Source organism: Penaeus japonicus, unplaced genomic scaffold (genome assembly GCF_977035675.1).
Source record: "Penaeus japonicus unplaced genomic scaffold, GWHDUDI00000001_assembly GWHDUDI00000042, whole genome shotgun sequence".
In the NCBI taxonomy this organism is placed as follows: Eukaryota; Metazoa; Arthropoda; class Malacostraca; order Decapoda; family Penaeidae; genus Penaeus; species Penaeus japonicus.
Genome location: NW_028234444.1, coordinates 16,827,700 through 16,845,199, shown reverse-complemented (window position 1 = coordinate 16,845,199; position 17,500 = coordinate 16,827,700). Strand labels below are relative to the sequence as shown.

At 38.7% G+C, this 17,500-nt stretch overlaps 2 protein-coding genes across 6 annotated transcripts in view; one reads left to right on the top strand and one right to left on the bottom strand.

Moving 5' to 3' along the window:
• Window positions 1-4,546, top strand: part of Galphas (G protein alpha s subunit) — an 87,764-nt gene extending 83,218 nt beyond the window's left edge. For both annotated transcript variants that reach the window (XM_043017795.2, XM_086534673.1), the window contains one exon: window positions 318-4,546. In XM_043017795.2, the coding sequence (XP_042873729.2) occupies window positions 318-464 (147 nt within the window). In that variant the 3' untranslated portion in view covers window positions 465-4,546. The remainder of the gene's footprint in view (window positions 1-317) is intronic.
• Window positions 4,547-5,144: 598 nt separating this feature from the next.
• Window positions 5,145-17,500, bottom strand: part of LOC122254213 (facilitated trehalose transporter Tret1) — a 32,593-nt gene continuing 20,237 nt past the window's right edge. For all 4 annotated transcript variants that reach the window (XM_043017794.2, XM_043017791.2, XM_043017792.2 and 1 more), the window contains exons 3-10: window positions 16,654-16,962; window positions 15,276-15,404; window positions 14,222-14,431; window positions 13,465-13,661; window positions 12,688-12,838; window positions 11,569-11,712; window positions 8,786-8,889; window positions 5,145-6,365 (exon numbers count right to left, since the gene is read on the bottom strand). In XM_043017794.2, coding sequence (XP_042873728.2) covers window positions 6,222-6,365; window positions 8,786-8,889; window positions 11,569-11,712; window positions 12,688-12,838; window positions 13,465-13,661; window positions 14,222-14,431; window positions 15,276-15,404; window positions 16,654-16,962 — 1,388 coding nt within the window. In that variant the 3' untranslated portion in view covers window positions 5,145-6,221. The remainder of the gene's footprint in view (window positions 6,366-8,785; window positions 8,890-11,568; window positions 11,713-12,687; window positions 12,839-13,464; window positions 13,662-14,221; window positions 14,432-15,275; window positions 15,405-16,653; window positions 16,963-17,500) is intronic.

Genomic DNA, 17,500 nt, shown 5'->3' with positions numbered 1-17,500 from the left:
TGCTTTTCCCGTCTCGCGCTCTCACTCTTACTTCCTTTCTCTTGTTCTTTTTCTGTCTCTGTCTCTCGTGTCTCTCTCTTAACATTTTGTGGAGCAGAGTTACAATATTGTCAGGGATATCACAAAGCTTGGAAAATCCCTGTAAATTCTGTGTTCTGGTTTCATGGATGGATATATATATATATATGTATATGTATGTTTTGTATGTGGCATGATGTTGATAATATTATTTTTCTCATTAATAACATATAAAGAGGGGAAAAAAATAATCAGATCTTGTTTATCAACACTAAACGTATGCCCTTCCTTTCTTGCAGAGGATAAGCACAGCAAGTGGTGACGGCAAGCACTACTGCTACCCTCACTTCACTTGCGCCGTGGACACGGAAAACATCCGCCGAGTGTTCAATGACTGCAGGGACATAATACAAAGGATGCACCTCAGACAATATGAACTTTTGTGATGGCCAGTAGGTGTGGGTACTGCGGGCGGCAACAGTATAGCTCCGTGCGAGCAAGCGAGGCAGGCGGGCTGGGTGGAATGGGGCGGGGGATCCGGGAGGACGGAGTGACCCTCCCCGTCTAGTCTCCTCAGAGGATGGTTCTCGCTCCCTCAGGACTTCCTCCCCCCCTCTCCGCCCGCCAAAGCTTCTCCTGCGCCTCATGCGTGGCACAACATCAACTTTCCTCAACCCAGTTTTTGGTTTAGGTCCTCGTTTTGTTTTCTTACAAAAAATAAAATAAAAAAAGATATGAACGCTACAATGTGATTGTAGATATAGATCAATGGTGTCCCCTCCCCTCCCCCCCTCCCCTCCCTGCCACCCCTCTCCCCTTTTCCCTTGCCCAAAGTCCCTTTTCCCTCCTCTTCCTCCTTCCTCCTCTCCCACTCCCACTCCCACTCCCACTCCCTTCACTCCCTAATATGAAAGATCTCTACACATTCTCGAAATAAATCTTCTCTTACTCTATCCGTCCTGGACCTGAGCAGCGGCCGCCCCAAGCCACTGCTCCACAGGACACTCTTGCGATGCAAATTCAAGCTCAAAATCCTTCCACACTTCTTAACCACGGAGTACTGACTGCTTCACAGTACTCCGTGGTCAAGTTCCTCCCACTCTTGCTTCCCCCCCACTGTTCTCTTGGAAATGTTACGGCCTCTCGTTTGAGCAATTAGCGGAACTCTTTTCTTCCCCGTGATAGATAACGATACCTTGGATGATGAAACTGGGATACTTTTACATGGACATACAACAGAATTGTTCCAAACGTAGACTACTTAGCGCGTGATGTATCCTCGTCAAGCATATTCGCCCTCCTCCCCCCTTTCCCTTCCTTCTCCTCCCCAGCCCCTGCTCTACCCTTGCTCCCTGCTCCCCCACCCCTCCCCCTCCTCTTCCTCTCCCCTACCCCCTGTCATCAGACAACCTTTGCCGTTTTTCCCACAGATGATCTAGTTTCCTCCACAATGCCACATTGGACTCCTAACCTCTTTTTTAGTCCCTCTCCTCATCCTCCTCCTCCTAATCCTCTTCTATTCTATCGTCCCACTGTTCCATTTCCTCCTCCGTCTTCCCTTCTTGTCTGTTTCTACTCCCCTACCTCCCCCTTCCCCCCCATACCCCCCAAGGCCCACTTGGATCTACTGTATGTGCCCTATTTTCCACTCCCCTTTCCCCTCCCCCACCCCCTCCCCCCTTTCCCAGTTTAGCAACTGCCCAACTCTTCAAAGTTAGGAGTATTGTCAATTGATTGTGTGCAAAATTAAAAAAAAAATCTCTCTTGATTTAGAAGTCTTGTTTCACAAAAAATAAAAAACCTTAAAAAAAAAAAAAAAAAAAAAAATGTTCTGTCTCATGCTTTTGGTGTCCATATTTTTTGCTAATTTTATAAATATATATAATATAATAATATAATATAATATATATATATATTATGTTGGTGGTATGTGAGCCTATATTTATGTCAGAGGGCGTGGAGTGAGCTCAAAGTCTTCGCCCTGTCAGTCTGTCGTAGGCATGGCTATTTTATGAGTTTTTATCTATTTATTTTTTCTGTCAACACCAGAGAACTGCTTTTGTGACTCTTTGCTTTTGTGGAAGAAATCTCAATTAGAAGGAATTTATTTTGTACTTTTTTAATTTATTAAGTAATAAGTGCAACCAAGTAGACTGGTGATAATTATTTGTGTAGACGTGAATGTGTTTTTAAAGACCCACCAAATTGTGCTATAACGACTGAGTTACGGATCAGTTTTGCAACCAAATAATTTTTTTTCTCCCTCCCCCCCAAGCTTTACAAATTTCACTACTGAGTAGTCTTTAAAAAAAAAAAAAAAAAAAATAACAAAAATAAAAACTTGTGTTTCAACTGCTGGCACCTCTCTCTTCTGACCCTCAAGAGGCATGTTTACATCCAGTTTTCTTTGGTCCCGATTCTTGCAGCGACGTTGCTCGTCTCCCGACCAAACTCGGGAAGGAGCAGCCGTGTCGCGCTGACTTTTTAATTGTTTTATTTGATCTTTCTGTTTGTATGTTCTCTATTGTTATTACTCCGATGAACCATTTTTATTCATTCATGTTACAATTGTCGTTTTTTTGGTCTACATTGCGTTGGGCGGCAGGAAGGCGAGAGGTGCTGGCATACTGGAGGGCGTGAATGAACCCCCCTCCCCCTTGCAGTGAGGAGTGGGAGCCCAGCTGGCCGTTGCATGCCCCGGGTGCCTTGCGTGGGCATCTGGTCAGGAACAACGGCCTCAGCCTGGACTTCCAATCCTCCAAGCGAAGTGCACGCTGTATTGGCCAGCAGTGCACTGTCAGATGGCAGCGAAGGAGGCTGTCTTTGCTGTGCTGAATGTAGGAGTTACGGAAATGAAAATGAGTAATATACATCTGTCAAATGGTGACAAGTGAATGATTATTCTTTTTTTTTTAATGATGTATCTCTTCTTATTTTTCATCCTTTTGTCTTTTCTTTTCTTTTTTTTTTTTTTCTTTTTTTTCCTGTGTAGGATGAGGATGTCTGAACAACTTTGTGGGAAAAAGAAGTTTACTTGAAAAGTGCCAATATTGTACCCTAGGCTGAGAGCATAGGTGTAGCGGTGAGTTTGACGCACCAATTGTGTGAGTTTGGGCGGTGGTGTTGGACGGCACCGGGTGGTGGTGTTGTCGCAGGGTTGGTGCCGTGAGTCACTGTGGTCAGTCTAGTTGGTGGCTGGGGGGAGGGAGCCAGGGCCCCCCGTGCTCCCTGGAGCCCATGGCCCCTCCCGAACCGCCAGCCATTCCGCAACATGATAGCCGTGGTAATATTGGATTGTGGTTCTGAGGCCTGATGGGTTACCCACAACCACATCAACACCGTTTACCACGCACCTTAGTTAGGTGGCTACCGCTGTGGTCCCTCTACTTTGCCTGTACAAATCCCTTGTTTAGTCTGCCCCCAGGGCATAAACACCAGCTTGTGTTTTATGTTAGAGGCTTGTGTAGTGCGCCTAGAACACCAGATTGGTTTAGCTGCGCTTCAGTCCCAAATAGTCTCCAGGGAGCATCCCCCCCTCCCACCACCTCCACCTGCCCCTCCTCCCTTTGAGCTCCGCCCCTTCCTAGGGATCCCCGTTCTCCTGGCCTGCCCTCCATGCCACGTTGCCTCTGCTGGCATCCCATGGCTGTCTCCCTGCCATGCTGCCCTTCTAGCTCTGCCCACTCTATTCCCCACAGCCCCCCCTCCTGGTACCCCTCCCTGCCCCGCCCTCTGTACCTCCCCCTTCCCCAAGCCCTTTCTGGTTAGCAGGTAATGTTAAAGGCCTCCTTGGCTGATAACCCCCTGCGACGTCCCACCCGTAGAGACCAAGCCCAAACTGGTAGCCAACTCAGGCGGGAGGGAAATTCTGCTCGGAACTTGCCCCCCCAGCTTGATCCTTCTATCGTCACAATCCTCCCCGTGTAGTTATAACCTATTAAAAAAGTGTTACAGAAAATTAGAATACCTGATTTTATGTAATTGAATGTGTTTAGTTAATGTATACCAGCTCTGTGTATTGCTTTGTATCATGGCTAAAGTGTAGGCATACCTCTGGTTTAACAGTGAAGCAACAAGATCAGCTGCAGGAGTGGTGTGGGTGCGGGGCCAGTCGTCCTCCCTTTCCGACCCCCTCCCCGGGGGCTGCGGCCTGGCACGCGTCAGGCCCCTCGGTCGACTGTCCCCCTTGGGTCGAGGTGCCGCTTTTGGAGGTGCAGGGGCTCCGCACACCCCGGGGGCTGCCCGTGGGCTGCCAACTTGTCTCGTCTCCCAGTGTTGGTGGCCCACTCACCCCCAGCTGCCCCCGCAGGTAAGCCCGCCCCTGCACCCCCACTCATGCACACCCACCGCGCCCGCACCACCATAACACGTGGAAGCGGTTACTCGGATCCTGGGTTAACATTACTATCCTAGCACGTCAAATATATATTTCAGAAGTATATTTCAGATGAATTTATTCAAATGCTGCGTAATGGTCACTGTAAATTGTGTAATTGTGAATAAATTTACAATGTCTTATTTACAAGAAGCCTTTGAGTTTTCATTTTCCCTTGTTAAAATAAGGACTGCTGTGTCCTGAGACAACGGAAGATTACAGGGAATACATTATGAAAATGCTAACACACACTGCTACAGATCCTGTAATGTACGCCACATAAATAAGCTGAAATAAGACCAGTGTGGTTTGCACTTATTCTGGGAGATGTTGCCCTAATACAAAAATGATTCAGTATTTTTGGATTCAAGTAAAGAAAAGTATTTTTAGCCTTCGTGTACAAGTGAATTTGGAAGTTGATTATAATTTGTAGATATATTGAAAGTCCAGTGCATAGCTTTGCAAATCCAGTTACATGAGTATTGGTTAATTATATGCTTGGACTCCATAACTGATGAATGATTTACTTCACGTTCCTTCGATTCAGATCTTGTATGAATACGCATTAATGGTTTCTCTGTCAGATTAAATTAAAATTGTTATGGGAAACAAAAAAAAAGCAATGCTTTAAAATATCATTTTTGACTTTTTTTTTCGTTAAACGGATCTGTTATTCATGTGAGTGGATTTCTAAAGAAAAGAAAAGGATACAGACTTGCAGGATTTGCGAAGAGGAATGAAAACAAACTGAATTACAAAATATATTTATTTCCTGTCATACAATATATCATGAGTTTTTTTTCTATTTTTTTACAAATACTTGAAAAGTGGATTAACTTATTATTAAGTTCTTGTTCTTTTAAGAAATCTGATATATAAACAAGTAAAGAGAAAGTGTTTTAGAGTAACTGCTTTGAAACATCAATTTTCCATCATTATTTTATTTGCGTGTACAATTGTACATATACAATTTGAAGATAGATTTTTGCTCCATAAATCATCTAAAAAGTGAACTCCTGTCTCTTCCATTTTCATTTAAAATTCTACCCCATTTTATTTCCAGAGCAGTAAATTCTACAGTATCTTAGTATTTATGAGTGATAAAAAAGTACGATTTGATATAATAATATTCATCAGATTTTAAACAATTTACACATTTCTGGAAAACAACTTTATACATTTATCATAATAATTGTAGTTCTATAAGCAAAAATTCAGTATACATTAAAAAACATCATAAACAGGAAGACTTATACTTGCTATGTTAATTAATAAGCATCACATCATTCATTTGATCTTGACATCATTCATTCTTCAGCATCAGAATAAAAAGTCATCCTCGCTTCATCACCCATTCAAGTCATCCAGGTTTGAGTATTGACATTCTTCGTCATCCAAGCTTCCAAATCCATATGTAAATTAGTCTTCCATAGGTTAGGATCATTAAAATTAGTCATGCATGCTTTAGCACCAACACGATTAATTATCCATGTTTTAACACCAATATAATTAGCCATTGCAGCTTCACCCGTAAAATAATTAGTCAACCAACATCATTAATCATCCCTAAAAGAAAGAAAGAGAAATAATAAAAGAAAAAAGGGAATAAAAGAGAAAGTGAAAACTAGAAGCAAAAAGAAAGAAAGAAAAAAGGGAATAAGAGAGAAAGTGAAAACTAGAAAGAGAGAAACAAATGAAAGAAAGAAAAAAATAAGAGAAAATGAAAATAGAAGAAAAAAAAAAGAAAGAGAAAAAAATCATAAAAAATAAAAAGAAAGAAAGAAAAGGAAAAACTAAACGGAAAAAACATATATATCCCTCATTCCCTTCACGCCGCGGGCCCTCCGAAGTGCGCCATGGTTTCCTGCAGGGTGCGCCCTTTGGTCTCCGGCACGAAGAACACGCAGAAGAGGAAGTTGACTGCGCACAGACCGCCGAACAGCCAGTAGGCGCCGTAGTCGTGGATGGCGTCCTGGGGGCAGAGGGAAGTTTATTTTCACTGCGTGGTGGCGAGCGAAAGGAGGAGGGAGGGGAGGGAAGGAGGGTGTGGGATGGGACGAGGGAGGGAGGGAGGGAGGTTGTGGGATGGAACGAGGGAAGGAGGGTGGGTGTGGGATGGGACGAGGGAGAGGGTGAAAGAGGAGGAGAGGATGGAAGAAGAAAAGAGGGAGGGAGGGAGGGAGGAAGGGTGTGGGATGGGACGAGGAAGGGAGGGAGGGTGTGGGATGGGACGAGGGAGAGGGTGAAGGAGGAGGAGAGGATGGAAGAAGAAAAGGGGGAGGGAGGGAGGGAGGAAGGGTGTGGGATGGGACGAGGGAGAGGGTGAAAGAGGAGGAGAGGATGGAAGAGGAAAGGGAGAGGGGAGAGGGAGGGAGGGAATGAGTGAAGGAGGAAGAAGGGGAGAGGGAGGGAATGGGTGAAGGAGGATGGTATGGAGAGGAAGGGAGTAAGGGAGATAGTGAAAGACGAGAGGTTCAGGGATGAAAAGAGAGAAGATGAAGGAGGAAAGAGAAAGTAAGGGAGAATAGGAGAGGAGGAGGGCGAGTGAAAGAGAGAGAAAAAAAACACGGAAAAAGAAATAGAGAAAGGGAGATCCAAGTACCAAATAATAAACATATATTTATACCAACGAAGATAAGTCCATAGACTACATAAGTAATATTCGGACGTCTATTAAAAAATGAAAAAAAAAAAAAACATTCATCAGAGGCTACGTCTGGCATTCTTCTTGTTTTTACCAGTAAATGAAATATTTCTCTAAAATAATGTTCAGAAAATGATACATTTATATTTAAATCGAATATGTTCTCATGGACATTTTTACACCGATATATATGTAAGAAATTTAACCCCAAGTAAGATCAAATTCCCTTCTTAAATTCCCCTTTTTACTTTCTCTTTTGGTGTTATTTAGAAAAGGAAAAAATTCGGACGAGTCAAATTTGAAAAATGTTTGTCCGAATGGCTAGATTTTGATATCTAAGATTAAGTCATGAGAAAAAAACAAACAAAATAAATTAAATAAGCACAAACAAACTTAGGTCAAAGATCATCATTTTGTAAAGATTGACTAACATTTTACAATACAAAAGTCAACAGGTCATTTTACGAATGAACTTACGGGTCTCGAGAGCTTTGAGGTCACTAGGGCCGAAGATAAGGGGCTAGTCACGTGAAAATAGAAAAAAAAAAGAGAAAAGAAGAAGAAAAAAAAGACATGGCGCCACTAATCAGTTCATCAGATTATGGTGTTCTTATCGTTCGAATTGCTGTCATACCTCGTGGCAATGTTCCCTGGTTATTTATGGTTATGGTTATTTTCAACGTTATTTTCAACGTCGTTCCTCGTTATTCTAAAAGTTGGGATTTTCGTTATCATTACGAAAAGGGACGACAATTAATTAACGAGGCGGTGGGGTGATGAGTAGAATGTGAAAGGAAAAAATAAGAGAAGAAAAAGAGAATTATATATATATATATATACATATATATATATATATATACATATATATATATATATATACATATATATATATATATACATATATATATGCATATAAATATACATTATATGTATATGTATGTATGTATGTATGTGTGTATATATATATATATATATATATATATATATATATATATATATATATATATATATATATATATATATGTGTGTGTGTGTGTGTGTGTGTGTGTGTGTGTGTGTGTGTGTGTGTGTGTGTGTGTGTGTGTGTGTGTGTGTATGTATGTATGTATGTATGTATGTATGTATGTATGTATGTATGTATGTATATATATATATATATATATATATATATATATATATATATACATACATACATACATATAAATATGAGAGGGGGAGGGAGAGCGAGGAGAGGGAGGGAGGGAGGAAGGGGAAAATAGAAAGAGAAAGAGAGAAAGAGAAAGAGAGAAATAGAGAGAGAGAGAGAGAGAGAGAAAGAGAGACAGAGACAGAGAAAGAGAAAGAGAAAGAGAGAAGAGAGAGAGAAATAAAACACAAAATTACGAGAAAAAGAAACAAGAAAACAATCAGAGAAGCAGATTTCTGACACTGCCTGAATCCAGATATGTGTCACAATTTATTGAAAGAAAATGAACTTCCAAGCAAACCATTACTTCAAATGAAAAATTGCACCAATGATGAATCCTATAATTGAATAATTGACCCGAAATACCACCAAAATCTAATCAAACTTGTCCCTAAAACCAACAATATACAACAAAACATTCCCTTCCTTGACGATGAAAAAAACAAACGAAACGAAATCAAAGTTACTAAAGAAAACAAAATCACGAAATCAAAGTCACCAAACAAAACAAAAAGAAAGGAGAAATAGATTAAAAAAGAAGAAAAAAGAAAGAAAATAGTACCTGCAAAGGAGCAAACACGAAGGTCACAATGAAGACGAAAGTCCAGTTGAGTGTCGTCGCCATACTTCCCGCCGCTTCTTTCACGTTCGGGTAAAATAGCTCACCTGGAGAGATATTATTTTCATAGAGAAAAAAAATCTAGACGGTATATAAAAAAAAAGGTATATTGGGTATTTAGGTGTGTAAGAGAGTGCTTATTTTCATATGGAGAGAAAAACAGAGACGGTATATTTAAAAAAAGGTATATTGGGTAATCAGGTGTGTTAGAGAATGCTTATTTTCATATAGAGAGAAAAAAAAAACAGACGGAATATCAAAAAAAGGTATATTGGGTATTTAGGTGTGTAAGAGAATGTTTATTTTCATATAGAGAAATAAAACAAAAACAGAGACAGTATATTAAAAAAAGGTATATTGGGTATTTAGGTGTGTAAATTTAGGTGTGTAAGAGAATGCTTATTTTCATATAGAGAAAAAAATAGAGACGGTATATCAAAAAAAGGTATATTGGGTATTTAGGTGTGTAAGAGAGTGCTTATTTTCATATGGAGAGAAAAACAGAGACGGTATATTTAAAAAAAGGTATATTGGGTAATCAGGTGTGTTAGAGAATGCTTATTTTCATATAGAGAGAAAAAAAAAACCAGACGGAATATCAAAAAAAGGTATATTGGGTATTTCGGTGTGTAAGAGACTGCTTATTACCTTTGTACTTTTTAATTCTTCTTAATGCATCTGACATGAAATTTGTGATCTGAATAAAACGATAGAATTTAGATAAGGTGGCAACGCAGCGCCCGTGAGAAAGGAAATATAATTTTTTTGGTCATCTTTTTGGATTTTTGGATTTTGTTGAGTATGAAAGTAATTGGTAAGTGGTAAGTGGTAATTCCAAACATTCGAATGAGAGGTTAGTCCAATTATCCAATTAACCGGTCGACATTACACTATTACAATACAAAGAGAAAGTGGAGAATCTCGAAAGAGAAAGAGAAGGAGAAGGAAGATATAAATAAGATGGTAAATATCTACCTCAATACCTTAATTTTTGTTTATAATCGAGGAATATGAGCTGGAAGGGTTATTTCTCCTTTATAAAGTATGAGAAATAGAGGATGATGGAAAGATCCCTTTATAATATGAATGGAGGAAAAGTTTGAGGAAAAGTTTGTTGATGACAAGAGCAAGTTCAGGGACATGAGTTTTGGGGATATTGCAATCCAGCAGGGCTTTGCAACCTTGACGTGTTGAAAGTCTGATTGCAGGGAAAGCAATATTAGGAAGTGATTAGGGTAGTGGCTGATTCCCTTGGTCACTTTTGGATTTGTTTGGGAGGCAAAGTTGAGGAAAAGAATTAATAAAACACTGCCACGAATTGAAAGGGAAAACGCGCGACTTTTCGAACTTTTAAAGAAAGTTCCTCATCAGGCGTAAGCAATCCAAAAATGAATGATCGGCTTTGGAAGCGTGACTTCTTTCTGCCACTCATCAAAGTAATGTAAATGTGTAAAAAAAAAATCTCTCGTGGACGCATTAAGAAACGTGAGAAATAAACAAGCTGATAAGTAAGCTCTTTTTTCAAATGAACAATTCGAAAAGCACACATAAGCATAATTTCTTAATTAAAAGACTACATCGACAAATAAATGTTCAAGAAAGCAAATGCACGATAAAAAAAAAAAATAATAAAAAAAAAAAAAAATCTGATCTTACACGGACTAGCCACTAGAGATTATAACTCAAGATAAAAGATAAAAGATTGGGGATTTGACCTTCGACCTTGTGGTATATCAGTGTCATGTCGATAAAGAATCCCTTATGTTGACATTGATCGTCAAACGGTCTGCCAACGCGAACTTAATTGAATAATTTCGTGTGCTTGTTTTTGTCTGGAGAGATTAATGTAGATTTAGGAATTGAGCTTTTTTTTCATTATACAAGACATGAGAGTTAATTTTCCGTTCTTTATAACATTCGGTATTATTGATATATGTCATTATCATCATAAACGCACCATTTTCTTTTTCTTCTATAGTAAGAATTTCCGTTTGATTATAATTTCATTGGTGATAATGACGAGAGTATTTTTAAAGACATTCTTTTAATCTTATCATTAATATTGGTATTTCCACAGTCAGCAAAACACGCCTTTATCGGTTAACCTGAAGTGTCGGCTACATTATTTACAGCATGTGTGGCTGTTATCAATCAAAACATATACTTGTCATTCCGTAAGAGTTTTCGTAAAAAAAAGAAAAAAAAAAAGAAAAAAAAAAGAATCTTCCTGTTAGCCGAAGTACAGTTTTTTAACTGTTTTTAAAGATATTAGTAAATTTTGTATATATTACCAAAAACTATTTTACGGAGATTTTTTTTTCAGATGGTCTCAAGCTGCAGTTTCTATTAATATATTGTCTAGTTCTTGGATAAGAAAAACCTCACTGCTTCACTAAAAGATTTCTTGTGTTTCTTAGCTAATTCAGTAAGTCAAAGTGTCCTTACGACAAGAATAACGATTCATTACGAATAACTCTGAATGAAACGAAAAAAAAAACGATTTCATAAAACCAATATGATGTTTGTCCCCTACCCCATTACTCATCCATTCAACTTACTCATCCCTACTATTATCCCTACCCCTCTACTCACTTCATTCACCACACCAAAACCACCCATGAATAAATACCACCTATTCCCCAATACCTCAAGCTCCACTCACTCACTCACCTCACCTCACCTCACCTCACCTTACGCTTCACTCATCTCCATCCTTACTCACTTACCCATCATGACCCACGGAATGGGGCCATAGCCAACGGAAAAGGCCGAGATGAATACCATGAGTGAGGTGAGAGGCAACCAACCCAGGACATCTTGGGCAAAGGACTCGTTGGTGGACTTGATGTAAAAGAAGACGCCGAGACTGACTGTGGACGGAGATTTTGGGGGGTAATTGAGGGAATCGGATATGTACTGGAATTTTGGATTTTTTTTTTTTTTTTTTTTTTTTTGGGGGGGGTATTTGCTATCTTTGTTCGTCGTTTATGATAGTCAAGAATGGTTATTAAAAATACATATGTATGTTTGTATGTATGTATGTATGGATGTATGTATGTACACACACACACACACACACACACACACATATATATATACATATATATGTATATATGTATATCTAAATATATCTATATCTATATCTATATCTATATCTATATATATATAATATATTATATATATATATATATGTATATACATATATGTGTGTGTGTGTGTGTGTGTGTGTGCGTGTGTGTGTGTGTGTGTGCGTGTGTGTGTGTGTGTGTGTGTGTACATACATACATACATACATACATATATATATATATATATATATATATATATATTTATATATATATATATTGATTGATTGATTGGCTGATTTTTATTTCTATTTTCACTATTATTACTACTCTACCACTGTCATCATTACGCTTTCTGTTACTATTACAAACTATAATTACTATTGTCATACCTAATACTAAAACTATTAAGTATTCAAACATCTGTAATCGTTATACCCTAATATTCATTAGCGATGATCTATGATAATGATAGTAATTACCATCATTACCATCAGTAATAATATCATCATATCATTATGAAAATTGATAATGACCTAATTCAACCTATAGTAATTACTATATTCCTAAATAAATCTTAAAAACAAACAGACTCATTGTCATCATACTATATTCCTAAACAAATCTTAAAAACAAACAAACAAACAAACAATACCCATCATCACCACCATCCCCACCACCACCATCACAAAACAACAAACACCACAAACACCACTTACTTATCATTAACTACTTTATCAAATACATATCAAATTAATTACTGATTAAATCCACCCTTACTTATGGAAACGGACATGGCGAAAGCTGAAAAACACAGCAGAATTTTCCTGCCAACTCGGTCGATCATGAGAGACCCCGCTGCCGTTGCTAGCACTTGCACGATGCCGACTATGATGCTGCTCAGATCATCGGATATACTGGTTCCTGAAGCCTGTAGGATGGGGGGTTAGGAATTTAGGAATCCGAGGGAAGTGCATGATGGAGGATGAGAGCCCGTGTTTTTTTTTTTTTTTTTTTTTTTTTTTTTTTTTTTTTTTTTTTTTTGTCACCAAGGACATTATTTTTGGAATAATTTTTTTTCTTTACTTTTCGTTAACAGGTAACAAAGTCGTTTTCCTAGGTTCATCCGGGGAGTTTGGGAATCACGGTATCAGAGTATATATATATATATATATATATATATATATATATATATATATATATATATATATTCATTAGTCATTATTCAATAGGAATCCACAATATCATAGTATAAATAATAGTTTTTATAACAATAGTAGAAGCAGTAGGATTGACAATCACAGTCATAATAAGGATGATTGTAATATTGATAATGATAATAATAATAATAATGATAATAATAGTAATAATGATAATAATGACAATAGTAATACTGATAATAACAATATTCACAATATTCATAATAATCATAACAAAAAACAACAAATCTAACAACAACAACAATAATCATTACAAAATATAACAACAAATCTAACAACAATCATAACAACAACAAAACAAAAAAACAATCCCCACAATCATAACAAAACTACCAACCTGGAAGATGAGATTAATATTATATATAACAGCATTAACGCCCGCCAGCTGTTGGAACACCATGAGGGCGAGGGTGATAACCAGGGGCTTCAAGATGTACGGTTCCTTGAGGTCAGAGAAGGACACTTTGTTCTTGGCGGCTTCCTCTAAGGACTCCTTCAGGGCATTCATCTCTGGCTCGATGTCGTAGGATTTGCCTGGAGGGGAGGAGGGTGAGAGGGGTGAGAGGGGTGGGGGTGGGGTTGGGGGGTGGAGGAGGGAGGGTTTGTGAGGTTAGGGATGTAGGTAAGCGTGTTGGAGGGAGGGTGGGTGGGTGGGAGGGAGGGAGGGAGGGTGGGTGAGAGGGTGGGAGGGTGGGAGGGAGGGAGGGTGGGTGGGAGGGAGGGAGGGAGGGAGGGAGAGAGGGAGAGAGGGAGGGAGAGAGAGAGAGAGAGAGAGAGAGAGGAAATTATATCGAAAGAGGAATATAGATATAAGACAGAGAGAGTACGCGAAAGAGAAAGTTGAAATAGAAAGAAAAGAAACAAGAACATAAAAAAATAAAAAAAATATATCACAACTGAAACACCAGGACATTGAAATATAACAGATAAAAGAAAATAGTCACAACAATATCAATAATAATAATATCAGCAGTAATAGTAGAATCATCAATACCAAAAAACAACAACAAAAGTAATATCAGAACAACAACAACAACCCCCCCCCCAAAAAAAAAAAAAAAAAAAAAAAAAACGGAAATCACACCACAACCAACCTCTAAAATACTGCATAGACGCCCTCGCTCCTTCCTCCTTTCCCTTCGAGAGTAGGAAAGTGGGAGACTCCTTGATGAAGACCGCCAGCAGGAGGTACACGCCCCCGACGGAGGCACACACGAGGACCAGCCATCGCCACGAGTCCACGAGGGCGCCGAAGAGGTAGGCGAAGAGAATCCCGATGGTGACGAACAGCTGGAAACCCGACCCTGGAGAGCCGGTGTGTTGTCACGGTTAGTTTTTTGTTTGTTTTGTTCGTATTTTTTGTAAGAATTGTGTTATGATTAGGTGTTTTTTTTTTTTTTTTTGGTCTTTGGGTATTGTTGTGATTTTATTTTTTTCTTGTTTTCTTTTCTTTTCTTGATTTATTTTTCTTGTTTTTTGATCTCATTATCTCTCTTTTTAAAATTTATTACTCTTATTTAATATTACTTATTTCACTTTATCCTAATTAAACGATAATCGTAATGCCAATTTAAATCATCTCTAAAACTATTAATTTCATTATTTCTATTTCTTACTTTTTTCATCTAAATCCTTTCTTTCTAAATCTCGTCTTTTTCTTTTTTTTTCCCATTCCATTTCTTACTTAACGTAAGAATACTTTTCCTTTTATTCTATCTCCCCCCCCTCTTTCTCTCTCTCTCTCTCTCTCTCTCTCTCTCTCTTTCTCTCTCTCTCTCTCTCTCTCTCTCTTTCTCTCTCTTCCTAACTTCATTTATTCATTTTATACCCGAATTTCTCATTCACTTCTTCTATAATTTTTGGACTTATTTTGATTTCCTGCTTGTCTCTTTCGAAAACAATAACAGAAAACGGAACCTTCCCTCACGATTAGGGTAAACTTATGGTTTTTGAAGACATAAAGAATAACAAGAATTAGAAAATATATAAATAAACGGGAAACATGAATGAATATCGTGAATTAATAACAACAACAAAGCATAGCTAACACCTACAAAAACAAGTCAATATCACACAAAAATACGCTATTATTAAATGGTGAATGAACAGAAAAATATGAAAACGAAAACAACAGCAAAATTGCCATACCTAATGCACCACGGATGTCCTTCGAAGCATACTCTGTGGTGTAGGTAGGGCATACTAGGGACGTAATGCCTGTGCATAGGCCACATAACACACGTCCGGTCACCAACATACCTATGTTCTGCGCAAAACCTATGGGCAAAAAAAGAAAAAAGGTCAAAGAACTTATTAAATTAGCTGTTTGGAAACCTTGTTATGTCGGAATATTCACGTGATTTAACACATTACGGATCATAATATTCTGGACTCTATATTTACTATATTTATTGATATATTTACTATATTTCTATATTTTAAATCGACTTCAAAACTGCCACGTGTATCATATATAGTGTACGGTGATTCGCAGACAAGGGGGAGGGGGAGGGGGAGGGGAAATACAGAATTGGTGAACACTAAATGATATATATTCTGAAAACAATCATACTTCATCTATTTGAACCGATTATATTCTACTGCTGAGAACCAGTCATAATTCACGTTGAACGATTAATTAATGCCTTAATCCTTACTAATTCAGTTCGTAATTATTCTCTCTAATTGTTTAATTATTCTATCTAATTCAGTCCCTAATCCCCAATAACTGAACTCCCTAATTCAGTCACATTTTACAATTTCTGTCCCAATCATACCTCACTGTTCACCTATCAAACCAACCTGTTCTCTAAACCAATCACACATTTTCCAATCAAACTAACCACAATGTCTCTGTCTAAGCCATTTTGCCCTCTTCCTTAAACCATCCACAGTTCCTCTTTCTAGACAACTCTTCCTTAATTTGTCTAAAAATATTCTCCCTTCACTAGTCTGAGCTCCTTTTTCTAAACCAATTATAACTTTTTTTTTTCTATCCCGACCTCATCTCAATCTAAACTACTCATAGTCTGTCTCTTTAATCTTCTAAATCAGTCCCGAGCTTCTCTTCCTAACCCAACCAATCCTAACTCTGAATTTCTAAAGTTCTAAATCAATCCTTAACTCATTCTAAACAGACAATCATCAACTTCCTCTGTACCAACCATAACTCCTCTTTCTAACCTGACCAATCATAGCCTCCCTCTCTAGAGTCCTAATCCAATCCTAACCCCTCTCTCCAAAGTCCTAAACCAACCACAGCTCCGCTTTCTAACCTGACCAATCATAGCTCTCCTCTCCAAAGTCCTAAACCAATCACAGCTCCCCTTTCTAACATGACCAATCATAACCCCCCTCTCCAAAGTCCTAAACTAACCACAGCCCTGCTTTCAAACCTGACCAACCACAGCCCTCCTCTCAAACATCCTAAACCAACCACAGCCCCGCTTTCTAACCTGACCAACCACAACCCTCCTCTCAAACACCCTAAACCAATCACAGCTCCTCTTTTCAAACCACAACCCACCAATAAGCGCCCAGCCCAACATGAGCGGCACGACCGAAGCCAGCATGGTCCCTTTCCTGCCCAACGTATTTAAGCTGAACCCAGCGATCATGCAGCCGACCAGAGCTCCCGCGCTAAGGGAAGCGGCAAACCAGTTGTTCTCCATCGCCGTCAGTTGCAAATCGAGTTGCTCCTCGTTGCCCGCCAGCCAATCAGGGGCGCTGGTGGTGTTGGCTGTGGTGTTGTCGACTGGCGGTTTGGCGAGAAGGGCGGCGCTGGCGGGGGAGGAGTATCCTATGGCTGCTCCCACTGCCATAGCGCCCATGGATGCTGTGGGCGTGGGGAGGTATTAGAACGAATTGTTATTCTTATGGTAACGGTTATTACGATAAAACGGTTAGTGTCATTTGCGATCGAGTGATGGAAAATATATATATACTCGTCGGGAGAACACGGTTAATATTATTTCTGATGTTGCTCGTTTGGTGTAATTAATTATTACTAATAAATCCCAATTGGTACTGAGTATTTAAGAGTCCATCTATCAAATGACCGAATTATAAATTTGCTGATTTATGAATCATCAAGTATTTGGGGTTACTGACTGGACTGGATGACTGATTAACCGATTGGATTAAATGGCGAAGAAAATCAATTAAATGACTAAATGATAATCATCTTATCAATCACTTATCTGATGATGGTTGATTGAATTTATTATCTGGCTCATGTACCGGATTAATGATAAAAAAGAAAGTTTTTGAATAACTTAGTGACTGGCTGTCAAACTGGTGGACTGAGTGAATTAATTTACAGCCTGATTAACTGACTAATCATTTCATTAACGTTTGGTTGTATATATTCAGTG